This window comes from Typha latifolia, chromosome 7 (assembly GCF_019914945.1).
Source record: "Typha latifolia isolate L0001 chromosome 7, TyphaL0001v2, whole genome shotgun sequence".
NCBI classification, from domain to species: Eukaryota; Viridiplantae; Streptophyta; class Magnoliopsida; order Poales; family Typhaceae; genus Typha; species Typha latifolia.
This window is the reverse complement of record NC_133092.1, coordinates 13,315,769-13,343,398: the sequence shown is the minus strand read 5'-3', so window position 1 is coordinate 13,343,398 and position 27,630 is coordinate 13,315,769. Positions and strand designations below refer to the sequence as shown.

The 27,630-nt window shown below is 37.2% G+C and overlaps 5 protein-coding genes across 13 annotated transcripts; 3 read left to right on the top strand and 2 right to left on the bottom strand.

Annotated features, from left to right (window-relative positions):
• Positions 1-1,861: 1,861 nt before the first annotated feature.
• Positions 1,862-4,999, bottom strand: LOC140792861 (disease resistance protein RGA2-like). The gene has a single exon (XM_073144083.1). It carries the CDS (start codon positions 4,997-4,999, stop codon positions 1,862-1,864), a length of 3,138 nt encoding a protein of 1,045 aa, XP_073000184.1.
• Positions 5,000-5,267: 268 nt separating this feature from the next.
• Positions 5,268-10,669, bottom strand: LOC140792876 (putative disease resistance protein RGA3). Of its 3 annotated transcripts, XM_073144102.1 has the most exons (3): positions 9,224-10,669; positions 7,147-9,100; positions 6,387-6,640 (listed from the first exon to the last, which is right to left on the bottom strand). In XM_073144102.1, exons 1-2 carry the CDS (start codon positions 10,216-10,218, stop codon positions 7,177-7,179), a joined length of 2,919 nt encoding a protein of 972 aa, XP_073000203.1. In that variant the 5' UTR covers positions 10,219-10,669; the 3' UTR covers positions 6,387-6,640; positions 7,147-7,176. The 3 variants fall into 3 exon arrangements, with proteins under 3 accessions (XP_073000202.1, XP_073000203.1, XP_073000201.1); XM_073144101.1 differs by lacking the exon at positions 6,387-6,640 and adding an exon at positions 5,268-5,302 and having other exon boundaries at positions 7,147-10,669; XM_073144100.1 differs by having other exon boundaries at positions 7,147-10,669.
• A 2,356-nt stretch (positions 10,670-13,025) lies between these two features.
• LOC140791762 (double-stranded RNA-binding protein 4-like) lies at positions 13,026-16,467 on the top strand. 7 transcript variants are annotated; one of them, XR_012109626.1, is made up of 7 exons: positions 13,026-13,148; positions 13,646-13,908; positions 14,690-14,900; positions 15,005-15,424; positions 15,647-15,698; positions 15,787-15,921; positions 16,074-16,467. XR_012109626.1 is itself a non-coding variant. In XM_073142406.1 (5 exons), the coding sequence occupies exons 1-4, from the start codon at positions 13,121-13,123 to the stop codon at positions 15,337-15,339; spliced, it is 837 nt and encodes a 278-aa protein (XP_072998507.1). In that variant the 5' UTR covers positions 13,026-13,120; the 3' UTR covers positions 15,340-15,350; positions 15,787-16,467. The 7 variants fall into 7 exon arrangements, 2 of the variants coding, with proteins under 2 accessions (XP_072998507.1, XP_072998508.1); XR_012109624.1 differs by lacking the exon at positions 15,647-15,698 and having other exon boundaries at positions 15,005-15,350; XR_012109627.1 differs by lacking the exon at positions 16,074-16,467 and having other exon boundaries at positions 15,005-15,350; positions 15,787-15,957.
• Positions 16,468-17,869: 1,402 nt separating this feature from the next.
• LOC140792521 (uncharacterized GPI-anchored protein At4g28100-like) lies at positions 17,870-19,311 on the top strand. The gene is made up of 2 exons (XM_073143574.1): positions 17,870-18,716; positions 18,798-19,311. Exons 1-2 carry the CDS (start codon positions 18,090-18,092, stop codon positions 19,107-19,109), a joined length of 939 nt encoding a protein of 312 aa, XP_072999675.1. The 5' UTR covers positions 17,870-18,089; the 3' UTR covers positions 19,110-19,311.
• Positions 19,312-19,950: 639 nt separating this feature from the next.
• Positions 19,951-27,563, top strand: LOC140792897 (heat shock 70 kDa protein 17). The gene is made up of 14 exons (XM_073144123.1): positions 19,951-20,972; positions 21,132-21,364; positions 21,514-21,673; positions 22,623-22,868; positions 22,990-23,126; positions 23,268-23,604; positions 23,689-23,850; positions 24,350-24,424; positions 24,515-24,615; positions 24,701-24,770; positions 26,135-26,191; positions 26,281-26,342; positions 26,890-26,962; positions 27,064-27,563. The coding sequence occupies exons 1-14, from the start codon at positions 20,199-20,201 to the stop codon at positions 27,262-27,264; spliced, it is 2,688 nt and encodes an 895-aa protein (XP_073000224.1). The 5' UTR covers positions 19,951-20,198; the 3' UTR covers positions 27,265-27,563.
• The last annotated feature ends 67 nt before the right edge of the window (positions 27,564-27,630 follow it).

Here is a 27,630-nt window from a genome sequence, read left to right as displayed (position 1 = left end):
TTAATAATAAGTGCATGAAGTGTTCTATAACTTAGCATAACATAGGATATTCCATTGTCCAAAGGTACCTAATACAACTTATAATATTTCTCCTTTTATTTTAATATAAAAGAAAAACCTCATAAAGAATGCATTCAAGCAATAGCAGCAGCATTGCATGCCAACTCTTCCATTATACTTCAATAAAGTATAATAAAGATCTTTTCATTGAAAAATAAGTCTAGAAACACCCCCTCCTCACTTATTTGTCAAGTTCATCTTGTATTTAGAAACTGATAACAAGTGATAGACAAGAGAAATTTGAAAATAATTAATAGAGTAGGCGAGTCTGGTCCAAAATCAATTATAGGTATTACATGATAAGAACATTTTTTAATTACATAGGAAGGACAGTTTTGTAAACAAATGCATGTTTTGATTTAGTATAATTACATATATTTATAAAAAAAATTAATTTCATATACGATCAACTAAGCACTTAGTGGCATAGTTTGCATTTTGATTACCTTCTCAAAAACCCATGAAAAATTGAAATTTAAATAATTATTAATGATATGACCTTTAATGATCTTAATTTATTACACTAATACTATATGAAATCTGTTTTATTTTATTATTGGGCCGGAAATACGAGTGATCCGGTAAAACTTATATGGTTCAAGAGATGGATTTTTTTTTCGGAATCGACTATGTTGCACAATTATTTTAAAATTACCTAGTTATTTTTAAATTTAACTATTTTATTATTTATCGTAAAGATATTTCATTTCTAAAATTAAATTAAAAATATAATTAAATAAATAATTTTGTACTAGTCATATGATTTGATGTAATTAAACCTAAAAATATAGGTAAGAATGGCTAAACAATGGATGAAATACAATTGTAATGCTTTTACAGACTATTTTTGTGTGCAGTTTTTAAAATTATTTAGAATTATAAATATATTATTTTCAATATATAGAACTATAAATACAATATTTTTAGATATTGAAATTAATTCGACCCGGTCTTCACACATGGTCGAACCGGACCAGGCGAGTAATTACTTGATTAGCGTAGGGGCAATAAAGTCATTGAATCATATACTCCCAATTCGAGCCCTAAAACCCCTTTTCCTCTCAAGAAGAAAGAGAGGCGGGAGTTCAAAAGCAGCGCAGTGAGTGTTTCCAATCTTGATTCTCTCTCTCGCTCTCGCTCTCGCTCGTTATTTTGATGTATGTAATCGCTATAGTTAGCTTAGATTCTTTGGTATGTAGTAAAATCCCAATTGTAATTGATGGGTTTACTCCTTGTACTTGCTTGATTGTAAAAGTTGGGTATTTTTTGGAGTTCATTTGATGTTAGTCCAATTGGTTGATTGTTGTTGCCGGAGGAGCTCGATCACTGGAAATGGTATTGTTGATGCTTTTCTAGCTTAAATATTTCTCTTTTTTTTAAGAGTGTGGTTAAGTTAGACTTGATAATGGCAATTTGCTGTGGAGCATTGAGTTGGATATCCTAAAATGTTGCCAAATTGTTATAGTTTCCGGTTGGAAAGTACTTCGCGTCCTTGAATGCATCCTTTACAATCAATCGGTAGAGAAAGATCATGAATCAAATAGATAGCAAGAGAAACACAAATTGCAATGTAAACCAAAAGAAACAAAATAAGAGAAGCCATGCATATATGCGGCAGTAACACGGGCACTGATAAATCCAAATTGATGAGAAATAATAACCAATTAAGGAGGAGGAAAACTTACTTACCACCAGAAGCTTTAAACATACATCTTGGATCATATCTCTCTGTTAGGAATACGGGCGATCTTGGGCAGTCCTCACCATTAGGACTTCGACACCGCTCCTCCAAAACTGGACACTACCATATTGAAATTCTCTCAAGTGACTCAGGCAGATGATCCGGCAGAGCCAAGATACCAGGGCAATTCCAAATAGTCAACTTCTTCAGTGCTCTGAGGTTAGACAGTGGCAGGGATGCTAGGGATGCACATTTACTCAGCCTCAAGCTGGCGAGGTTGGGTAGATCTCCGGCGGCGACGACAAAGCTCTTCATGCTCCTGCATTTGGTGATGTGGAGTTCTTGAAGCGAAGGTGGAAGGATGGCCCTACCACCACCTTCACCAGCTGGCATCACCATCTCCAACTCCAAACAAGGGCAAGAGTGAAATCTAAGCCTTTCCAAGGAGGGAAGGGCATACAAACCCCCCACTGATTTAAGCGAACGACAGCCATAAATTTCTAGATGAGTTAATGAAATCAGGCGATGGAAGACCTCCTCAGATGGAAGGGTTGTTATTATGCTGATTCCATTTAACTCCAAGGATTTGAGAGAAGCCAGCCTTTCTAGGGACTGAGAGAGTGCCCCGTCCGTCATATCGCAGTCCTTTATTATCAAACTTTGAAGCGTTGAGGGCAAGATCAATTCAATCTTCTCTTTCCCCCCAAAGGTATCTTCTTCTACTCTCTCCTTGGACACAAACACTAGTGATCCACAAGAAGATATCTCCAACTCCGTAAGACTCGGAGGAAGCGAAGACAACTTCCTGAGGTTGGGAAGATCCAAAATTTTCAGACTCTGGCAATGAGGAAACAAGTCACTCATTGGTGGGAAATCTTCCAAGGCAGTGCAATCATAAAACTCGAGAGACCTCAGATTCTGTAGTGGCAACCAACTAGGAAACTCGAGAGACTTGTAGCCACGGATAGTGAGTTTTGTTAGATTGGGATGTGGTTGGAGGCCCTTGAGCACCTCCCTATCCAAATCCTTCCTGCACTCCCTCTCATCATCCTTCTCCCACTTCAACTCCAAACTCTCGAGATATTTTTTATTTTTGAGATTGACTTCAACCGCCTTGTCCTTCCCTTCAATATTCTCCAGATTCCAAATGCTTAGCGATCCTCGGAGCTCATTCAGGTTCCTTAGCTGACCTATATCAAAACCCTTCTCCTTCTTTACATAAAAACGTGGTAATATTTGTAGGGAGGTTAACCTCCTCCCTATATAAGGTATTCTTGTCAGTGCGTCATAATCTCCCATAAAATGCTGCAAACTGATAAGGTTTTTCAATCTTCTTGGTAAAGTAGTACCACAAATATAAGGAGTAATAAGAACTCGTAAATGGTAAAGCTTACCCAATACCACATGCAACTCATCCACTTCAGTCTCACAAAGATGTAGGTAGCGTAGATGCTTTAGATCTCCTATAGATTTGAGTAATGTTTCCACGCTGTTTCTAGATAGATCTAAAACACGTAATTTCTTAAACTTATTTGTTGCTACCAAAAGATGATCAATGACACTAGAGCTAATTGAATAATCATCAATGATAAGAGTACGTAGGTTTTCTATTTTATTGACACTCATGCAATTTTCCAATAAGCTTCCATCCGAAATATACAAATGGCGAATTGTTGGAGAAATTTCTTTTACCCGATCATCCTCTATTCTCAAATATTCTTCCTTTGAAATATTTTCAGCCAAATCATGAAATAAATCATGCATAGAAAAAGTTTCATATTTGCCAAGTTGCAAGAAAGAACCGGATACTAACTCACCAAAGTAGCTCATTCCTATATCCTCCAGTCTCATATTATTGTTCGATGAGTTGATAAAACCTTCAGCAATCCATAGGCGAACTATCTTTTCTGCTTTGAAACTATAACCTTTAGGAAATAGACTGAAATAGGAGAAGCAATGTTGCAGGGGAGCATCTAGGCGCTGGTAACTCCATAAAAGAACTTGCTGAGTGTCACGCAAATTGTCTTGTTCAAGAGCAGCTCTCCAAAAGTTGGCTTCTAACATTTTACTTAGTCGACCCCCAACTGCTTTTGCTGCCAATGGAGATCTATGTAGTTTTTGCACAATTTGTTTTCCTATATCTTCTAGCTCTTTTTGTAGATGCAAGTCAATTAATTTGGCACCACCAAAAGCATGATGCATGAAAAGTGAAACAATAACATTCTCTTCCAGATCCCTCAATGGCATACTATATTTGGGGTGAAAGGCCACCGGTAAATTCTCTATTCTTGTAGTCACCAAGATCTTGCTCCCTTTCTTTGCAGCAGTAGCTAGAGGAGCAAGAAGATTCTCCCATTCTGTCTCATTCACAGTGTTGTCGTACCAAACATCGTCTAATACAAGCAACACTTTATTTGATTTTATTAGATCTATAAGCTTGCTTTGCAGTACATCAAGATTCTCAAAACGAGAGCATTCATTCTTGGAAGCAGATTCTACCATCTCCCTTGTGTGCCTAAAAACGTCGAGCTTACGAGACACGCAAATCCACATCTTAATATCAAAATGATTAATTACTCTTTGATCATTGTAGACAAGTTGTGCAAGAGTACTCTTGCCAGCCCCTCCGATGCCCGTAATGGAAACAACCGAGTAGCTTTTTCCAACTTTAGAAGCTTCAGATTGGTCCAATAAATACTTATCTATTATCTCATCACGCTCCTCGTCTCGCCCAAACACTTTAGATGGAGATATGGAGGTCATGACATTTGGTTGTCCTCTATTCTCGAAATCATGGGCGGTTCGCATTCCCAAGAGCTCACGAAATGTCTTGGCTTCAGCGGCGATCTCCTCTAATTTATTAAGACTCCTCCTTAGCTTAATCTTATGAGGGGACAAAATGGACAGCCCAGCGTTTACCATTTGTGCAACTTTCATGAACGGTTTGAGTGTAGGATAAGTGTTGAGATCGGACACCTTCTCCTCAAGAAGTTGGTATTTGTACAAGTCCAACATGTCCTCCGCCTCATAAAGAGCATCTTTGAGCCTCCTCAACCATTGCTCCAGCTCGCTTCTGTGCTCGTTGCTCCTCTCCGCAGCCTCGATCATAAGTTGGAATTGGGGAAGTATGGTGGCCTCTAGATCTCGTAGATTAGTTGAAACGCCGATGCCGAGATAAGAGAAGCCCTCTCTGAGTAGGCTACTGATGATCGGAGATGCCACCATTTTGGCTCCTTGAAGTGCTAATGCTTCCGCCATTGTTGAATGCTAAGGAAAATGTGAGGATTGAGAGGGAGGAGAAAGAAGCAAGATCGATTGAAAGGTAGGAGAGATGGATTGAACGAGAGAGGTGATGAAACAGAACACTTCTGGTCAACCATCTTTGGCTTATTTTCTTTAATGATAATCATGGAGGATGAGTTGACAGTAGAATTTTCTTTTTCCTTTAGAAATAGAGAGTTGACAATAGAATTAATTAACGACAATAAGCTGTCATAGTAGGTTTGAAGTTGTCATGGATGAATTAATTAAGGATATAAGTGAAGCAGTGGGCGCCCACACCTGCATTAGAATGTTAAAGGAAGGATTAATGTCATGAGTGAAAATGATTAATTAACGATGATGATTAGTCAATTAATTAAGTATATAATTGGAGGATTGGGCACCCTCACCTGCTTTAGAATATTAAAAAGGATTAATATAGTTGTTCTTCGACAGCCTAGATGGAATTTAGTTGTCATATCTGCTATATATAACCAGATCGGATAATAGAAATATCCCTATTTATTTTCTAACTCCATAAAAACTTGTAATGTAATTAATGTAGTATATAGTAAATAACTAAATATATATTAATATTAGATTAGATATTCATATAAAAGTACAAAAATATTTTATTTTTATATATTTACTATGTTCATATTATTTCATACTATATTGATAGATATAAGGATATTGATTCATATACTATTTTCTTCTATTTATTTGAAGCCAGATGCTCCAAACCATGACAGCTATCACAATCTTATTTTAATTATAAACAAATAAGACTCTGATTAATTTCTCTTTACCATAGAATACACAATCATAGCATCCTGTCCAACCCCTCTTTATTAGATTATCTCTATTGAGAATTCTATTGTTACAAACCAGCCATTGGAATGCTTTAATTTTCACAGAATTTTTTAATTTCCAAATGCTAGCAAACCTCCCAGTAGCGCAGAGAAATGAACAATATAGATCCCATTGCTATTGAATCTCCAAATAGCACTATCAAGATCCAAAGACTCTTATCCTTTGCCCTTAATTCTGTTAATTTACATTTCATGCTTTGTTTTGAATTCATCTTCTCTTAGCCCAAAGAAAGTTCAATGTTTTATAGCATTGACAAACCGATTTGCTTAGATTTTTATTTTACATGTAAAGAAAATTGACCCTGCTAAACATAGAAACACCCTCTATTTTAATCTGGAATGATAAGATTATAAGTAAATAATCACCGATTGAATCGATGATAGGACTTGATTATTTGCTGTTCCTAGTATAGTGTTAAATAAATCAATGGTTGGATCTCTCTTCTTTACAAAAGGATGGATAAGTAGGAAGGGCCAGTGGAGGAAAATGAAGTATTAGACATAGCAGCAAGTGTTAATAACAGGCAATTTGCATTCAACCATTATTTCTAGTTCTACAACAATCCACTGGCATACCAAACATAGCAGCAACATTGCATGCCAACTCTTCCATTAGTAGAGTACTTTAGGAGAGTATAAATCATAAATCATAACAATCACGATATCAAGCTAAAGTTTTTTTTATTCGAATGCTTCTGGAACCACTAATTTCTGGTGCCCCACAAGACCTGCAAGCCTGCAACCTTACTGGATATTAAGCTGAGAACTGCAAAACAAATAGGAGGCAAAACACTTTCAACTGCCATTAAGAAAGACATTTAATTTACTTGGAAAAATAAGTCTAAAAACGAAATGAAGATTTGGAATGCATGGGTAGCTATCACAAATCAAGAGCACTATAGTGTTTTTGCCAAATAGATAAAAAGATCTAAAACTTTAGGGGTATGTCTTCACGATTGTTCTGATACGCTGACTACAAAGTTATTTAATACTGCTCTTTGGATCAATCTTTCTAAATTTTCCTAATAGAAAGTTCTATATTAAGATGCTCAATGACAATCTCATATATATATATGGGAGTAAAGATTAAATTTTGGATGTACCTCTCTTTTTAAAGTAGATAGCAAGAGGAGGAACATAAATTGCAATATTAACCAAAAGAGACAAAAGAAGAGGGGTCATGCATATATGCGGCAGTAACAGAGGCAGGCACGAACAGATCCAAATTGATGAGAATTAATAACCAATTAAGGGGGAGGAAAACATACTTACCAGCACAAGCTTCAAACATGCATCTTGGATCTATTTTAATAATTCCTCGTTGATAAATATCTGAGGAATATGGGCAATCTTGGGCCAGTCCTCACTGTTTTGACTTCGGCACCACTCCTCTAAGACTGGGCACTTTGATATGAAAATACTCCTAAGTGACTCAGGCAGATGATCCGGCAGAGACAAGATACCAGGGCAAGCATTGATGTCCAAATACTCGAGTGCTGTGAGGCGAGCCAGTGGCAGGGATGATAGGGATGGACAATGACAGAATTTAAGGCTGACGAGGTTGGGTAGATCTCCAGCGGCGACGACGAAGCTCTTCATGCCCGTGATACAGAGTCTTTGAAGCGAAGGTGGAAGGATGCCGCTACCACCACCTTCACCAGTTGGCATCACCATCTCCCACTCCAAGCAAGGGCAAGACTCAAACAAAAGAAATTTCAAGGAGTGAAGGGCATGTAAGCCTTCGACCAATTTAAGCTGAGAGCAGAAAGAAATTTTTAATTCAGTTAGTGAAATCAGGTGATGCAGGATCTCCTCAGATGGAAGGGTTGTTATTGTGTTGATGTCAGATAACTCCAAGGATTTAAGAGAAGTCAGCCTTTCTAGGGACTGAGAGAGTGCCCCATCGGTGATATCACAAGACTCTATCTTGAGTCTTTGGAGCGTTGGGGGCAAGATCAATTCAATCTTCTCCTTCCCTCCAAAGATATCTTCTCTTCTCTCCTCTACCTCTTCCTTTGAAACGAATACTAGTGACCCACAAGAAGATATCTCAAAGTCTTTAAGACACGAAGGAAGCGAAGAAAACTTCCTGAAGTTGGGAAGATCCAAAATTCTCAGACTCTCGAAATGAGGAAACAAGTCACCCACGGGTGGAAGAACTTCCAATGAGGTGCAATTCTTAAATTTGAGAGACCTCAGATTCCGTGGGCATCCTTGTTGTAGCAACCAATCAGGATACTGGGGAGATGTGTAGCCATGGATGGACAAACTTGTTAGATTGGAATGTGGTTGGAGGCCCTCGAGAACTCCCCTATCCAAATCCCTCTCGTCATCGTTCTTCCACTTCAACTCCAAACTCTCGAGATATTTTTTGTTTTCGAGATTGGCTTCAACCGCCTTGTCCTTCCGTTCAATATTCTCGAGATTCTCAATGCTTAGCGATCCTCCGAGCTCGTTCAGGTCCCTTAGCTGACCTATATCATAACCCTTCTCCTTCCTTATATAAAATTTTGGTAATGTTTGGAGGGAGGTTAACCTCCTCCCTATATATGGTATTCTTGTCAGCGCTTCATCATCTCCATCAAAATGCCGCAAATTGATAAGATTTTTCATACTTCTTGCTAAAGTAGTAACAGGATAATAAGGAGGACGAAGAATTTGTAATTGGTAAAGCTTACCCAATCCCACAGGCAACTCAGCCACTCCAGTCCACTGAAGATCCAAGTAGCGTAGATGCTTTAGATCTCCTATAGATTTGGGTAATGTTTCCATGCTCAACCCAGATAGATCTAAAACACGCAGTTTCTGATACTTCTCTGTTGCTGTAAAAAGATGATCAATGACACTAGAGGTAACTGAATCACCAACGATAATAATAAGAGTTTGTAGGTTTTTTGGTATATTGAAACTCGTGTTGTTTTTCCATAAACTTCCGTCCGAAATATACAGATGGCGAATTGTTGGAGGAATTCCTTTTACTTGATCATCTTCTATTCTAAAAAAATCTTCCTTTGAAATATTTTCAGCCAAATCATGAAATAAATCATGCATAGAATAAGCATTGTACTTATCAATTTGCAAGAAAGAATCAGATACTAACTCATTGAAGTAGCTCATTCCTATGTCCTCCAGGCTCATACTATTGTTCGATGAGTTGATAAGACCTTCAGCGATCCACAGGTGAACTATCACTTCTGCATCGTATGTATCGCCTTTAGGAAATAGGCTGAAAAATGAGAAGCAGCGTTGTAAGGGAGCATCTAGGTGTTGATAACTCCATAACAGAGCTTGCCGAGAATCTCGCAAATTGTCTTGATCAAGAGTATCTCTCCAAAATTTGGGTTCCAACCTTTTACTCAGTTGACCTCCCACTGCTTTTGCTGCCAAAGGAGATCTATGCAGCTTTTGCACAATCTGCTTCCCTATATCCTCTAGCTCCTCTTGTAGATGCTTGTCAATTGATTTGGTGCTACTAAAAGCATGATGCTTGAAAAGTGAAAATATATCATTCTCTTCAAGATCTCTTAACTGCATACTATATTGGGGCTGTAAGGCCATTGGCAATGTATCTTTTCTTGTAGTCACCAAGATCTTGCTCCCCCTCTTTCCAGCAGTAGCTAGAGGAGCAATAAGATTCTCCCAACCTTCCTCATTCACAGGCTTGTCGCACCAAACATCATCTAATACAAGCAACAATTTCTTTGATTTTATCATATCTATAAGCTTGCTTTGTAGTGCATCAAGATTATCAAGACGAGGGCATTCATCCTTGGAAGCAGACTCCATCATCTCCTTTGAATGCCTAAAGACGTCGAGCTTGCGAGACACACAGATCCACATCTTGATATCAAAATGATTAGCTACTCTTTGATCATTGTAGACGAGTTTTGCAAGAGTAGTCTTGCCAGCCCCTCCGATGCCTGTAATGGAAACAACAGAGTAGTTCTTTCTAATTTCAGAAGCTTCAGATTGGTCCAGTAAATACTTATCTATTATCTCGTCAAGCTCTTTGTCTCGCCCAAACACTTTGGGTGGAGGGAGGGAGGTGGTGACATTTGATTGTCCTCCGATACTCAAATTAGGAGCGGCGGTGACGCCTTCAATTTGCATTCCCAAGAGTTCACGGAGTGTTTTGGCTTCATTAGCGATCTTCTCCAACTTGTTCAGACTTTTTCTTAACTTAATCTTTTGAGGGGACAAAATGGACGGCCTAGTGTTAGTTGCCTTTTGTGCAACTTTCTTAAATTGTTTGAGTGCAGGATGAGTGTTGAGATAAGACACCTTCTCCTTAAGGAGTTGGTATCTATACAAGTCCAGCGTGTCTTCAAGCTTCATAAAGAGCATCTTTGAGCCTCCTCAGCCATTGCTCTAGTTCGCTCTTGCGTTCCCTGCTCCTCTCTGCAGCCTTGATCATGAGCTGGAACTGGGGAAGGATGGTAGTCTCCAGATTTCGTAGCTTATATGAGAGATCAGAGCTGAGGTAGGAGAAGCCCTCTTTGAGTAGGATATTAATGATAGTAGATGCCACCGATTTCGCTCCCTCAAGCAGTAATGCCTCCGCCATAATATTTAGTGAATACTAGCTAGCAATCAAAGAAGTGGGAAGATAGAAACGAGGATAAGAGATGGAGAGAACCATGCAAAAGAAGGTGGTGGATTTAAAGAGAGGAGAATGGCGAGCATAGGACCAAAAGTATGAGACATTCGTTGCCAATGATGTGCGAATTAGCAAGTAATAAAGTTGCTATATTATTTGCTCCTTTCTCTCTAATCAAGGATATAATTACATCAGCGAAAATTAGTAAGGAATCAGAAGTGTTAGAGGTTTTAGAGAGAATAAAATTATGCACTTGTTTGCTTCTTTCTTATTTGCGTTATTTCTCAGCAAGGAATAAAGTTTTGTTTGCGTCTTTCCTATTTGCGTTACTTCTCAGCGACGAATAAAGTTTTGTTTGCTTCGAGTTACTTCTTAGTAAGGAATAAAGTTGTTAGATAGGATAAGATTGTGCACTTATTTGCTTCTTTCTTCTTGATCAAGAATACAAGGAAATTAGTAAGGAATAAAGTTGTTAGACTAGCTAAAATAAACTGTAATTCAATTGATTTAGAATTTTAAATTTTCTAAATCATTTATTTGAATCAATTCAGTGGATTTGGATAAGATTTAAGTAAGTATAATAAAATTCAAAGATTTATTTCACACTTATGTTAGTTTTTCTAAATCTCAAAACTAATCCTTATATAATTACGCTGTTTTTCCTCTTAACGGTGAAAAGGATAAAAAATAGAGAAATAGAACATAATAAAAATAAATTCTAACCTCTTTCTAAACAAGAAGGTTGGATGAATCTCACTTTTATTTGCCAAACAGCATATTATATTTCATCTCCAAAGGAGATCGACTAGTTTTATTCTTATTACTTAGTAGCAAACTGCAGGAATTTTGTGCAGTTCCTCAATTGCAATACTACTGGTGCATGAAATGAAGTAAATCTACAACTCCTAACTCAAAATACTTAATAATAAGTGCATGAAGTGTTCTATAACTTAGCATAACATAGGATATTCCATTGTCCAAAGGTACCTAATACAACTTATAATATTTCTCCTTTTATTTTAATAAAAGAAAAACCTCATAAAGAATGTATTCAAGCAATAGCAGCAGCATTGCATGCCAACTCTTCCATTATACTTCAATAAAGTATAATAAAGATCTTTTCATTGAAAAATAAGTATAGAAACACCCCCTCCTCACTTATTTCTCAAGTTCATCTTGTATTTAGAAACTGATAACAAGTGATCAACAAGAGAAATTTGAAAATAATTAATAGAGTAGGCGAGTCTGGTCCAAAATCAATTATAGGTATTACATGAGAAGAACAATTTTTAATTACATAGGAAGGACAGTTTTCTAAACAAATGCATGTTTTGATTTAGTATAATTACACATATTTATAAAAAAATTTAATTTCATATACGATCAACTGAGCACTTAGATTAGTGGCATAGTTTGCATTTTAATTACCTTCTCAAAAACACATGGAAAATTGAAATTTAAAAAATTATTAATGATATGACCTTTAATAATCTTAATTTATTCTTAATGTATTACACTAATACTACTCCTACCGTTTCAGCATAGTTCGTAGAATTAGATCAGACTAGGTGGTCAAATCAAACGAACCGATAAACCGATTATAAAATCTAATTTATTTTATTTTCGGGTCGGAAATACAATTGATTCGGTAAAAATTAGCTGACCGATGGTTCAAGAAATGTACACAAGTGTTTTTTTTTTCTTTTTTTTGCGAATTGACTAGTTTGTTCTTTTTTTTAAAATTACCTAGTTGTCCTTAAATTCAACTATTTAATTATTTATCGTAAAGATAATTCATTCCTAAAATTAAAAGTATAAATTTATTAAGATTTATAATTTTGTATGAGTCATATGATTTGATGTATTTAAATCTAAAAATTTGTTAAAAATGGCTAAACAATGGGTTGAAATACAATTGTAATGCTTTGATAGTGTTACGAATATAAGATGATCTTGAGATTTTGAGGGGTAGTAATCTCGGAAGTCTATGGCTTTGGAATGAAGTCAATTGAAAATCTGGATGAAAAGTTATGGTTAAAATAGTGGAGCAAAACTGAAGTAGAACGGAATAGTAATTAACAGCGATAGTCAGAGGGTGCCGAACAACTAAGGGTGGGAGGATGGTTTATGGTGGAGGGTGGTGGCTAGGGTTTGAAAGGTCGGATGCTTCGGCTATAATCTACTCGTAGAAAGATAAAGACGATACGATAAAAAATATTTAGCTAAATTTATATTTATTAATTATTATCAACAGAATTAAAAATTTCTGGCATCTATTATTTAAAATTTAAAAAATAAGATAAAGCTAACTAACTAACTTGACTCGATTTGATTTAACCCATGAGGTTATATCGTAATAGACAGATTTTTTTTTCAGTTTTTAAAATTATTTAGAATTATAAATATATTATTTCGAACTATAAATACATTATGTTTAGATATTGAAATTAATTCGACCCGGTCTTGAGTCTTAGACACATGGTCGAACCGGACTAGGCGAGTAATTAATTGATTAACATAGGGGCAATAAAGTCATTTAATGATATGATTCCTCATTGGCGCTCTTCCCGTTGTTGTGCCACTCTTTAGTGCACACTGAAACCCCTACCCACCAATCGAGCCCTAAAACCCTTCTCCTCTCAAGAAGAAATGGAGGCGGGAGTTCAAAAACAGCGCAGTGAGTGCTTCCAATCTTGATTTGCTCTCTCTTGCTCGTTCTTTTGATGTATGTATCGCTATATGTAGCTTAGATTCTTTGATATGTTGCAAAATCCCAATTGTAATTGATGGGTTTGCTTCTTGTACTTGCTTGAGTGGAAAAGTTGGGTTTTTTGGAGTTCATTTGATGTTAATCCAATTGGTTGATTGTTGTTGCGGGAGGAGCTCGATCACCGGAAATGATATTGTTGATGCTTTTCTAGCTTAAATATTTCTTCTTCTTTTTTTTGGGACTTTTGTAGGAGTGTGGTTAAGACTTGATAATGGCAATTTGCTGTCGAGCATTGACTTGGGCACCCTAAAATGTTGCCAAATTGTTATAATTTCCGGTTGGAAAGTACTTCGCGTCCTTGAATGCATCCTTTATAAAGTATTTTTACAAGGCTTTAGGTTTGAGATATTCAAGATATTTGCAAGGCTTTCCAATGTTGTATAAGTTAAGGTTGATCCTAACAGGTATGGAAGAGCAGTTTAGGTATAAGAACCTCTTACAAGAATTTGCTCAAAGATCGGCCATTCCATTACCAGTGTATCAAACTGAAAGCAATGGGTCACAACATCTACCACAGTTCAAATCAACTGTTTTAGTAAATGGGGTCACGTTCAGGACGAGCAGTGCATTTCCCAATAAGAAAGCAGCAGAGCAAGAAGTTGCAAAACTTGCCTTGGAGGGCATCTCGAAGAGTATTAAGAACAAAACTGATTCTCTTATTCATAATGTATATCACTTATTTAACTTTACGTAGGCTCTCCTTACACGTAATATTGAGTTCCTAATCTTAGTTAGCTTTCTTCTATTCATATTTGATGCATTTGGATGATGCCTATGCTTGGTAAATGATTTATTGGTACCTTCACAAGGAATAAGGTGTCGTGAAAGATTGAGGATGGCTTTTCTATTTGTATTTTTAATAGCTTTGATATCTATGAAGGGTATTTGGGCCAATTTTCAAAAATAATTTTCCCAAATAAAAAAGATGAGTTTTACATTTGTGAAAAATATCGAAGTTCTCAGTGGCCTTATATGATAGTGGAAGAAAGTAGTAGCATGTAGAATCAGAAGTTTTTATTAACACATTTTAGATAAAATCTTGCTTTTGGTCTATGGCTCTATGCTTAGTCCTTTTCTACATCTGTCACATATGTAAATGTCTTTGAATGCATCAATATACTTAGGATTTTCTATCGTTGGTAAGACCAATTTGGGATTATGGAATCCTTTTCTATAGATATGAAGGATCTGCATAAAATGTTCTTATTTGCACTAGTTAAAAGATCTATGAGAAGGTTAAAAAAAGTCATGTCAATGAAGAGATGTAGAAAAAGTGAAGGCATGTTCTCCATATACTTGCACTCATTTGTGCTTAATTTGTTCAAATATTTGTTACATGTGAAGGTTATTGTCTCAAATCTGGTTCTTATTTGAGTTTCTTGGTATTGCCCTTCTTGCACTATTCACATGTCATATCGTGTATATATTCGTTCCTTTTCTGTGTCCAGGACACAATCTTTTGCAAATCTATTCTCTATGAATATGCAATCAAGATGAATCTTGACAGGCCAACATATAAAACCTCACAATCAGAAGGCCTTCTTCCGATCTTTGTCTCTTCTGTAGTTTTTGATGGAAAAAGTTATCTTGGTGGCGGTGGAAAGAACAAGAAAGAGGCTGAACAGATTGCAGCGCGAACTGTTATTGAATCTATTTTAGGTTTGCTTCATTGTGCAAAGTTGATATGTCCTTCAAATCAGAAAAGTCAGCTAGCATAACAAGTTTAGAGGAGGTCCATAACATTTTCACCCTTTTTATTGTAGGTAACTCTGATACAAGGTCTCTGTTGATTCAAATTATCAGATCCAAGGATAGGCTATATGCTGCAATGCATAAAGGGGATATATCATGTCTGAAGGAAGATCAAAATAATGTCAAAGAGCAAATAGAGGACAATAGCAGGAATGCCAGTGCAGATTTGCAGGCTATAGTGCCATATGATAGGTCAAATGCCAGTCTACCTATTGAAGGAGAAAGTGAAATCTTATGTCATAGTCCAACTATTCTCCCTAATGGCTCCCAGAGTGCGCTTTGCCGTAGCAACAAAAAACGCTCTCGCAATAAGAAGAAAAAGGAATGTCAACTAAAAAAAGTTTGAGCTGATGAGCAGTAGGTTATTCTATTTGCTGGCTCTGCATTCCGTCTTGCATGTACCATCTATATATGGCCTCTTTGCTTTTCAGGTATAATTTTAACTGTCTCTCTAACATTTTAGAGATGCAAATGATTAATCATTGCAGTCTTGCTCATTGCTTTCACTCATATAGCATTTCTTTTTGTCGGTTTCCTAATTCGCCATCTAACAGCCCATACTGTCCTCTTCCATGAGATCTGCTTACCCCTTTTCTAAGTTTTATTCACATTTTTGTTGGACATTCTCTTACGAAAAGAAATATTTTGTCTAGTGATACCCACAAAAGCTGGCAACACTATCTACAGATCAATTTCTCTGAAATGGTTTGTTTAGACTCTTTGGAGAAATCTGTGCATTTTGTTCTCTTACACTTGAAATCTTGATCCCCACTTACATGTTTTGCTATACCAGGCTGGCTGCCGAGCAACCCACGCAACCATGAGAAAGAGGTTCACGCTGCGTTCAAGGGTTCACGTTGTGTAGATTTTGTACTGATGGCATTTCTTGAGTATTTTGGTTCAGGGTAGTGCCCTCTGTTCATCAATGGTAATGTAGATTAATGCAAAGTTCTCTTACTTGTTATGTGTGTGTCTAAAATTTCTAAAACTTCCAAGTAGTAGTATCATTTTGCTCTTCATATCTGAATCCAAGTTGGATGTTTACTTTCCAAAACATTTTAACCATCAATGGTGGTAAAGAAGAAATGAATGGAAGAATGCAAACAAAATAGTTGACAGATTTGGAAGGAAATGATCAAATGACAATCTTGCAAGTCTTAGGCTGCAAAAAGGGACCATGAAGAAGAGGAAAAGAAGAATATCCAGCTCACCAATATTCTCTTCTCTGCCTGACCAACTCTGTCTTCACTCCCACTGCATGCGGAAAAAGGCTCACAGTATCCGATGCTGTGGGAAGTTTGTCCGACCAGGGAAGCAGACAATCCACGGGGCCCAGCATGCGGGTTGCACGTGAGGATCAGGACATAGAATGACAGAGAAGAAGTTTCACGCGAAGGGAGTGATAGAAGCCAACGGCATTTATTATTATAATTGTTTCTCTTACACGCTTCAATGATATCAAAGTATTTCTCAACCTCTTCTTTTAGTTGTGAGAACTAAAATAATATATATATATATATATATATATATATATATGGGTTAAATATATTTTTTACCTTATTGCATTTGATTGACAAAATAACTTTATTGACCTTTAAATATGTACTCAAAGACAAAAACATTTATTCAAATTGGTGATATTAATTTTTTAAATTAAAGAGGTATAAATATCTGTCATTTTGGATGAAAAACTTAGCGATATACATGTCGTTTGTAGTTTGTTCTATATAATTTAGGAAAATTTGCATATAACACTATTTACAAATCGAGTCCTATAATTTAGTGAATATGTGTAAAAAATACTCTGCCGTTAACTAAGTCTTTTAACTATACTGGAAAAATTATAAAAATATCCTTAGCTAAATTATACTTACCTAACATATACTATAGGTATTTTAGTAATTTTTTATTAAAAAAAATTTGACGAAATATTCTCATTTACGCAAACAGTGTTAGTTCAAATCTAACAAAAGATGTTTTTAGCACATATTCACTAAATCATAGAGCTCGATTTGCAACTAGTGAAAATATAGTGTAAATCACAATTTCATTAAAATACAGGTGTTATATGTAAATTTTCCTATAATTTATAAGCTCTTGAATTATTAGAAAAATAATTCAGCAAGTTTTAAAGTTTTAGGATACTCTGTGATCATACATACAAGATAGCTATGCAAAAGTAGGCAGTGTCAGATGAAATATAGAATAGAGTAATTGAGTTCTATTATTCTATACTTCACTCTTACAACTTTTTCAGTAGCAAGGATTGAGCCTTGACCAACTTCCTGGAAAGAATAGAAGCTGCAATTAATAAATGCCTAAAAGCCAGAGCGGTGAAACATTTACTAGCAAACGTGAGCACGAGCTCCTCACCACCCTATTCAAAGAGCCCTATGGTATATGTGTACTTGTTCTAATTAACACAAAATAAATGAGAGTATTAACTCATTTATTAGCATTAAAAGAACAACGGTAAAAGTTAAAGCTTATAGCCCATCTACCATTCCTTCCGATACAATAGAGTGAGTGCTAGGTCTCACTAATATTTACTAGAATAAATACCAGTGTAAGTTTACGGAGAATCTATCTAACTTTTATAGTGGTTTGGATTAAATTATGGATATTAGTTAAATATTAACTTGATCTAAGACCAAAGTATATAGAGAAAAAGTTAAAATCGAGCTTAATCACCGTCAGGGTAAACTGTAATTTGCTCTAAATTAATTCACTCTCTCCTTTTCCCATGACTCAAAATTAATGACTTCCCTCATGATAAATTCAACTATTTGAACACCACCTCTCTCTCTCTCTCTCTCTCTCTCTCTCTATATATATATATATATATGTATATATACAAACCCAATCACCTACACATCATACATTGCATACATACTCCTCTTCTCCTCTAAACTAAAAGGAAAGGAAAGGAAAGAAAGAAGAAAGAAGGCCAAAAGCAAAAGCTACAAAGTCTTACAATAACCACTTCATTACTTCTTCCTTCCCATTATCCAACCAACCATCATCACATTCACATACTAAGTTTTTTTTTTCTTTTTTTTTAGAGTGAGAGAAAGAGAGAAAGAAAGAAAGCTAGCAATGGCTCAAAGTTTCCTCCTTTCTTTCTCCCTTCTCCTCCTCCTCCTCTTGTCCTATTTCTCTCTCTTGTCCGCCCTGCCCGTGCTGCCCCATGACGCTGCCCAAATCCTACCCCACTCCTCCTCCACCACCAATGCTACCACCATCCCGGCCTTCCCGGAGCAATCCGACGTGGCATCCTCCGCCTGCCCACTCGAACCCGCCGACCACCTCCTCCCCGCCGTCTCCGCGGCCTGCCGCCGCTCCGCTGACCACAAGGCTGGCCAATGCTGCCCGGCCCTAGCGGCGTGGCTCCACGCCGCCTACGCCGCCACCTCGCTCGCTGCCCGCCCGGCGCCGGCGACCGACCTACCGGAGCTGCCGTTCGAGGACGCCGAGGCCTGCGCCGGCGGTGCAGACCGCGCGCTGCGGTCGCGCGGCGTCGTCCTCCCGCGTGTCAACGGCACGTGCGACATGGCCTTCTGCTACTGCGGCATCCGGCTCCGGCGACTCACCTGCCCTTCCCCCGCCTCCGCCTCCGGCGGCGGGAGCTGGACGCCTTCTCCTGCGGCGGCGCGCCGCCTCGAGAGGGACTGCGCGAAGCCCGGCATCGACGGCTGCTCTCGATGCCTCCGCACACTCAACCAGGTATCTTTTTTGCACATAGCCCCCTCTAAATTGCCTTACTTTTAACTTGGTACTAATCTTATCGATATCGAACTAATGCAGCTCAAGGATGGAGTAGGGACACGTCACCATGACTGCCAGCTCATGGGGGTGACGTGGCTGCTGACGAGGAACGGGACCCGGTACATCCCGGCCGCCACGTCGGTCCTCCGCGTCCTCATGGCGGCCGATGGCACCAAGTCCGCCGACCCCACCACCTGCCACACAGCCGGCGACGAGATGCCCCTGGCGGTCGGCTCCGACGAGATCAAAGGCCAAGATGGATCATCCGCCGTCCGTTGCACGCAATCAGCAGCCGTCCATCTCCTGTTCCTTTCCCTAGCCCTCCTCTCCTCCCTGGCATTCTTGTCCTAATTATACTATGTCACTAGATTATGTGTTTAGAATTAGAAAGGTGTTCTCCTTAATTTCCTTCTTTCTTTTCTGGTTTGTTTGTTTTTTTGGTCTAGTAGTTTGACTAATTTTATGATTATTCCAATATTTGGTGCAAATTATATAGATTTGTTTGTCTTCTATTTTTATCATAAAAGAAATATATATATATTTGAAACCTAAATGAATTTTAATACATGAGGTGTTAGTGGATTCAAATAAGAAGCACATAAAAGTAAGCAAGGCAAATATTTACATTTCAATAATTAGAGTTTGCAGTATTGCTAAATATAAATTATGAAAATTAAATTAATTATTAGTAGTTTTATTAGCTCTACGAAAAATAGCCTCCTCTGCTGATAGGTCTCAATTACTGGACTATGCAACAATAATAACTTCTTCTTTTTTTTAATTTTTCATCTTCTATAATTACAAGTATATAAATATTTATTTGAATAAAATTTAATTTAACTTGGAGTGTTTAGTTTCTAGAAAATAAGTAATTAAATTTTAGTGGAGCGAATTTTTTTTTTTTTGTGGCAACAAAGGAAATTAAGAAGAGAACAATTAAATATTAAAAATTATATTTCTCAAAAAAATAAATACTTTATAACTGCTTGCTTAGTTGCTTGTGCTGCCTACAAAATGAGTCAACCAGACTATAACTCCTATCTCTCGCTCTTCCAACGCACCGAACCCACCACATCGAGCCACGTGTGAAATTATCAACGTGGCAGCTTCCCATTGGCTAGTTCTCTCCCTTTCCACGCAATTCGACACTTGAACCCCCCATTTCAGTCCTGAATTAGAAACTATAAATTTTAACGACCTAAAGAGGAGAAAAAAAAGAGAGGAAACGAAAAAAGAAAAATCTCCCGAGAGAGCTCCATTTCCCTCGCAGCCTCGAGCTCTTGATCTCTCCTTCTTCCAATCTTCCTAACCTCTCTCCACAAATCCAATTCAAAAGCCCAACCCGAATTTCCGTAATCCTTAGTCAATGGTGGAAGTCCTCCTCCAATCTCAATCCCTGGCCTTTTAAAACCTCATTCCCAGTCGCGATCTGGAGCAAAGATGGGGAGATCCGGATCCATCCTTGGCATTCTCCTCCCCGCCCTCATCCTTCTCGTCTCCTTCCTTGCGATTCCGTCCGAATCGGCTGTCTCGAGCATTGATCTCGGGTCGGAATGGATGAAGGTTGCGGTCGTGAACCTGAAACCGAACCAGATCCCGATCTCGGTCGCCATCAACGAGATGTCGAAGCGCAAGTCCCCCGCTCTCGTCGCCTTCCACGACGGTAACCGCCTCGTCGGAGAGGAGGCAGCCGGGATCGCGGCCCGGTACCCGGAGAAGGTCTACGCCCGCGTCCGCGACATGGTCGGAAAGCCTTACAAGTTTGTCAAAGATTTGGTCGACTCGCTCTATCTCCCCTTTGATCTCGTGGAGGATTCAAGAGGAGCCGTTGGGATTCGTGTCGACGACGGCGTCACGATTTATACAGTAGAGGAGCTATTGGCCATGATTCTTGGATATGGGATGGGATTGGCGGAATCGCACGTGAAGGGCCCAGTAAAGGACGCGGTGATCTCAGTGCCTGCGTACTTTGGGCAGGCAGAGCGGAAAGGGGTTCTTCAGGCGGCGCAGTTGGCTGGGATTAACGTTTTGTCTTTAATTAATGAGCATGCAGGCGCTGCTTTGCAGTATGGAATCGACAAAGACTTCTCTAATGGGTCTAGATATGTTATGTTTTATGATATGGGCTCGAGTAGTACGTATGCGGCGCTGGTTTACTTCTCGGCATATAATGTGAAAGAATTCGGGAAGACGGCACCGGCAAATCAGTTCCAGGTATGTGTTATCCAAGATTATTGGTGTAAAATCTATGTTTTTTAATCACAAGTTCCCAACTCTCATATTACTTTGCTTTGTGTTCTCTGATATCCAATAAATTTAACTATATGAATTTATCATACCTTGGAAAGTTCTTAGAGGATTTACTGCTGACAGGTCAAAGATGTTAGATGGAATGCTAAACTTGGAGGTCAGGATATGGAAATGCGGTTGGTGGAACATTTCGCTGACGAGTTTAATACGCAACTAGGAAATGGTGTTGATGTGAGGAAATCTCCTAAAGCAATGGCTAAATTGAAGAAACAAGTAAAGCGTACCAAAGAAATTCTTAGTGCAAACACAGCGGCTCCAATATCAGTTGAATCTATGTACAATGATATTGATTTTAGGTACAAGTGCCTCTAGTCTGTCATGGCAAACATCAGATATAATTTCTATTGATTTGGCTTTTTAGTTGCTTAGTTAAATGCTTTCACTTTTATGCTTTTTTTATGATATTAGCTTCTAACATTCCACATCATATGTTTTCCTCTTTCAGAAGCACAATAACACGTGAGAAATATGAAGAACTTTGTGAAGATTTGTGGGAGAAAGCTCTTATCCCTTTAAAAGAAGTGCTTGCACAGTCAGGCTTGAAGACTGGTGAACTTTACGCAGTAGAGATTATAGGTGGAGCTACTCGTGTGCCAAAATTGCAGGTTTTTAAATCCTTTTCAGTTTATTGGGTTGTAAATTGTTTGGCTACATTGTATTCAGATATTTACCATTATTCTTACTTGCTCCATCATAGGTTTTTGTTTTCCTTGTGAACTACACTTTGATTGACCTAGTGCATATGATTTCGATCAAATATAACACTGTCTTCTTAATCTTTTGTTATTCAAAATTGTTTTTTCGGTATTGAGGATTTCTATTATAAGTTTACATTCCATTAGATGATATTGGTGCCACTAAAATATCTAGTAGATTATGTTATCTTAGAATACTTGTGCAAGGCTATTTCAGAATAGTGATACTTGTAATACTGGTCCACATTTAGAAATTTCCCAAATGTGAGTATTCATTTTTGATATTGTATGTCACGGTCAGTGACTTGGTTTATTGTTATGATGTCATATCATTGACATTTCACTCATATTGGTAGGCCTGCAATCTTTATGATTTATAATCCACCTAGTTATTAGCATGGTTTGAATTTCACCTCAGACGGAACAATAACTACTGAAACTTGATGAAAACTATAGCCAAACTCATTGGTTAAGACCAAAACTTATGTCTCTTGATAAGTCATCTCTAAGAACTAGCATGTGTCTGTGCCAATACAATAACGAAATGTAGTAGTCTATGTAGTTTTCTCATCGTCAATGATCTTTTATGAATAATATATGATTTGTCTCTTAAAATTTGCAAGTGATAACAAGCTTCAATTTTTTTTAAATTTTGTTGAGATTCTACCCATGTAACAAGTAATATCTACTTAGTAATTCTGTTCTTCTTATCTTCTAGTTTAAGTGCCCTCTATTTAATAATTTGATTTTTTTTTTAATCATTTTGTATTGAAGATTGCAAACAGAGTTGCACTAGTCTACTTCATTAACTCTGATCTATTGTAGCTAGCTTCTTGACGGAATCTGTCTATTGATGCAGGCTAAGCTCCAGGAATTTCTAGGACGAAGAGATCTGGACAAGCATCTTGATGCTGATGAGGCAATAGTTCTTGGTTCTTCACTGCATGCTGCAAACCTAAGTGATGGAATTAAGCTGAACCGTAAGCTGGGGATGATTGATGGCTCTTCTTATGGTTTTGTTCTGGATATAGATGGCCCAGGTTTTGTCAAAGATGAGAATACTTATCTCTTGCTTGTACCACGGATGAAGAAAATGCCAATTAAGGTGGTTCTATGGTGTACTCTTTCTTCTTGCCTATCTCTTCAGTTTCAATTAAGTTAGTCTGGTCTAGCATTAATTGATGGTATGCTTTTTGATAACTGATGTTGGCATGTATAATTTACAGATATCAAGGTCTATCAAACATAACAGGGATTTTGAAGTTTCACTCAGTTATGAAAAAGCAAATGACTTGCCACCGGGAGTTTCTTCATATAAGTTTGCACAGTATTTGCTATCTGGTCTGACAGATGCAAGTGAGAAGTATGTAATGACCAACATGGTCTACCGTTAATCATGCTCTGACATACTTGCTTTTATGATTAGAAAATTTATCTACATTTAACGAACATCCTTTTCTAACATTAACTGACTATACAAGATTGTATGTTTTCTTTTTCCTAGGTATGCGGCTCGCAACCTTTCTGCTCCCATCAAAGTAAATCTACATTTTTCTCTGAGCAGAAGTGGAGTACTTTCTCTTGATCGAGCAGAAGCAGTGATTGAGATATCAGAGTGGGTTGAGGTTCCTAGGAAAAACATAACAATAGAGAATAACACTACTAGCAATGTTAACATATCCACTGAGGCAGGATCTACCAAAAGTCCAGAAGAAAGCAAGGAAAGTTTGAATTCTGAGAATGATTCTAATAATTCCAACACAACCATAGAAGAGAACAACAGTGCAGATCTTAACATAGAAAAGATTCTCAGAAAGAAAACATTCAAGGTTCCATTGAAGGTAAAATTAAGTGATTGCTATAAACAGTAGTTTGATTGAAGGATCTCCAAAACTGATCACTGACAAACTTCCCATGTATTGTAGGTCCTAGATAAGCAAGCAGGCCCTGGAATGGTTCTTTCAAAAGACCTGTTTTCTGAAGCAAAGAGTAGATTAGAGACACTTGATAAGAAGGATGCTGAAAGAAGAAGAACTGCCGAACTAAAAAATAACCTTGAGGAATATATATATTCTACAAGAGAAAAGGTTGGTTATTTAGTTTGTTTTTTCACTGAAATGTTTGTGTGTGTGTGTTTGAGCGTAAATATGTGTGGGTATTTATGCATGCAATCACTTCTATTTTCTCCTTTTACTGCAAACAGATTTCTACATTCATTCTGACTTTTGCCTGAATTAGTTTGCCACTGTGGAACATACAAGTATATGATGTAGTGCTTAATGGTTTTTTTGTCCAGTCCTCTTAGAACATAAAATCACTTTGCATTCAGTTTTGCTGCATACTTCCTGGGATTCACAATCATCTTTCTTGCATTTCCTGCAACATAAATATAAATATAGTCTAGTAAGGCTTTCTTTACCAAATGGAAGACACTGGGTTTTCTTTAAAGATTCTTGTTAAATGCACAGAGATTTAATCTCTAACTGTTGATTTGACGCATACTAGTATATCTCACCTTTAAGTCAAATCATTTAAAATCAAGCAAGATAATTTCTTCCTTGTTGATATTGAATTTGTTTATTGCAGTTGGAGGATAATCTTGAGATTGAGAAGGTTTCAACAGAACAGGAGCGTCAATCATTTGTAGAGAAACTCAGCGAGGTGATTTCTGATAATTTCGTTCAAACAAGAAACTTTTTTCTTTGCCTACTAAAATATTGGGCAGTTAAGTTCCTTACGCAATAACTGCAGGTTCAAGAGTGGTTGTATATGGATGGCGAGGATGCTCCAGCAAGTGAATTTGAAGAGCGCCTTGAATTACTAAAATCTATTGGCGATCCAATCTTCTTCAGGTTGTTTCTGCAGTATCTGTAGAATCCAACTAAGTTGATAAACAGGACATAGATATGTAACAAAATGTTGATTCTTTTTGTCCAGATTGAGTGAGTTAAAAGCTCGACCAACTGCTTGTGAAGATGCTCGGATGTACTTAGATGAGCTGCAGAAGGTACTTATCGTATATGAATTCATACAGCTTACTCTTGGAACCTTCTTCTGCAACATTGGGTTATATTGCTTGCACACACTTTGCACTTGATAATCAACCAACAAAGAATAGAATATTCTTGAAAACTAGGGTTATGTAATGTTGGTAATATGGAATTCTGGCAAAACCAAAGATTGATAAGAACCCCCTGTATAGTCTATAGTAAGTTTCTCCTATTTGAACACCAACAAAAATTATAAACATAATTTCTCAATGAACTTGTCAAATTCATGCTCCTACTGTGATAGTGCTTGCTAACATACATGAAAGCCCATAAAATCTTTTATTATTATTTAGTTTGCCTTGCATATCATCCACCAATTGTAATGTGATTCATGAAGCTGTCATTATGATATCAAACTCATTATTTGGGATTTCTTAAGAACAATAGATAAATGTTCCTACATTTAAATCTTCTATAACTTAGCACACCACCATTTATCATTGTGTAATGCTTGTATTGGTCAGATCCTTGATGTTATAAACTGCTGTTCTTGTTAAGCCATCTGTAAATCAATTTTTTGAACCTCATCATTGTACTTTTGTGCTCTAATTTCAGTTTCAGTTATAATTTTGACTTAGTAAAAGTAAAATATGTTGTAGAATGGGTGGAGATAGAAGAAACATCCTCATAACATGTTTGAGCCTTATAGGCATATATTACTCTTCATACTCTTTTCTTTTTGTATGAACTGTATAAGAATGTATGCAAACACACATAAAGTGCTGTAATTTAAGAATACAACACTATCTAAGAAAAAAAAATTGCAGAAGGAAAATGTTAGGATTTAATTAGTCATCATTGTGATTTGAAGTACATTGAGTATATGTGACAATATGGATTAATGCAAATTAGTGCAGTATCTTTCATTATGCTGTGATGCATAATTTCTATTGTAGTCAGACATTGCTTGCACAATGTTACTCAAGTACTATGTGTTTTTTTCTGTTTAAGTTATCTGTAATTTCAGGTTGCAGAATCGGCATGTGGTCCATCTGCTTGTTTAGACCATTGTGTACTTACATGCATATTTTTCTTAGGTTTTACTTTCTGATTTCCTGCTTGACAAAGGGTTCTGTATATATTACTCGTGTGCAATCCTCCCAAGTTGATGGTTGTTGTGCTTATATTGTCCAGGATTTTTTATTTCTTGCCCATGAATACCACAAGTTATAGAGTTTATTACATACTATAAAAGTTTAATTGAACAGTGTCAAAGTATTTACCTTTTCTTTGAAAGGTCTGTAGATATTCATGGTATTTACTTATTGAATGTTATTTGCAAATTATTTTATTGACCATTGGGTTCCAAAATTCTTGTTAGATTGTTACCAACTGGGAGAAGAACAAATCTTGGCTTCCCAAATCTAGAGTAGATGAGGTTGGCTCCTTTAGCATATCGATGGCATTTGCTGTCTCTGTCTCACACACACATGCTGTATTCTGATAATATGATTAATTCACTTTCAGGTTCAGACTGAAGCAGAGGAAATCAAAAGTTGGTTGAAAGAGAAGGAGGCCCTACAAAAGAAGTATGCCCTTACCTTACCCTTAGTCTGTCCCATGATTTATATACAAATGGTACATGTTATTAGTCCTTCAATTGAAACTCACCAAGTAGTAATTCAATGCAATACTGGTATAACAAAAAATCAGTGACAAATTGGGCATTGGAAAGTGAAAAGAGTTTGAAAGAGTGTTAACCTGAAGTGGACTAAATGCATATTCATTGGGTTCACTTAGCTTTCTTAAAATGAAGTTATCAAATGGATACTCAATGGTCTTTCACTTTTCTCATTCATCTAAAACTAGACATAATCAATGAACTTCTCTATGATGGCTAAGGTTTGAAAAAAAATGGAATTCTATTTGCCTTTTGTATAGGCCAGTATAATCTGATTATTTTGCATGTTGAATAAATGTTTCATCATTTTTCATATGCTAAAATCCCCATGAATCATTTTTTGCATTTCTTGAATTTTATCTCTAAAACCTGAGAAAATTGCCAACTCCTCTTATTGGGTATTATATTCTCCAATTGCTAAATGCTATAACTCTTGATGGGTGTTCTTTCTCCAGAACCTCTGACTTCAGTACCCCTATATTCACATCAGAAGAAGTCTATGAGAAGGTGTTCAGACTTAAAGATAAGGTAGACACCATTCTTTTCCCCACAACACACCTACAAACTGTATGATATACATCAGATTCACTATTAACCATGGTTTTTGACGAGAATTTGCTTTCTTGTAGGTTGCGGCTGTCAATAGGATTCCAAAACCAAAACCAAAAATTGAGAAACCTCCAAAGGACGAGTCAGTGAGCAAAGAGAGCACAAGCACCCCAAACACAACATCAGATGAGACCACATCTCAGACAGAGCCTCCTAAACCCGATCCTGCTGATTCACCCGATGCTACCAAGGCACAAACAGAACCCCACGACGAGTTGTGATCAGACTTTCCATTGCTAGAAGAATCACCAAAATCGCCATTATTCTCACAATTTTTCTTACTTAGTGATTGACTTATTACAAGAGGGAGGTGGTGGCTTCTGCACCCTACAGTTTTGTTTAGACGATAGAACAATAGGCAGGGGGACTTACTGAATCTTGCTCGAGTTTTTTTTATGTAGGGTTGATAAGGGCAGGGGGAGGATGAGGCCTCTTCAAACTTTTATTTGTCACTTAATTAGGGGATATCTTTTTCTGAACCATTGGTTATACAAAGAGCAGATAAATTAGCCTCACATAATTTGATCGCTCCTTGTCTCTTATCCTCTTGAAACTGTTGCAGATGATCTTGGTCTAAAATTTAGATG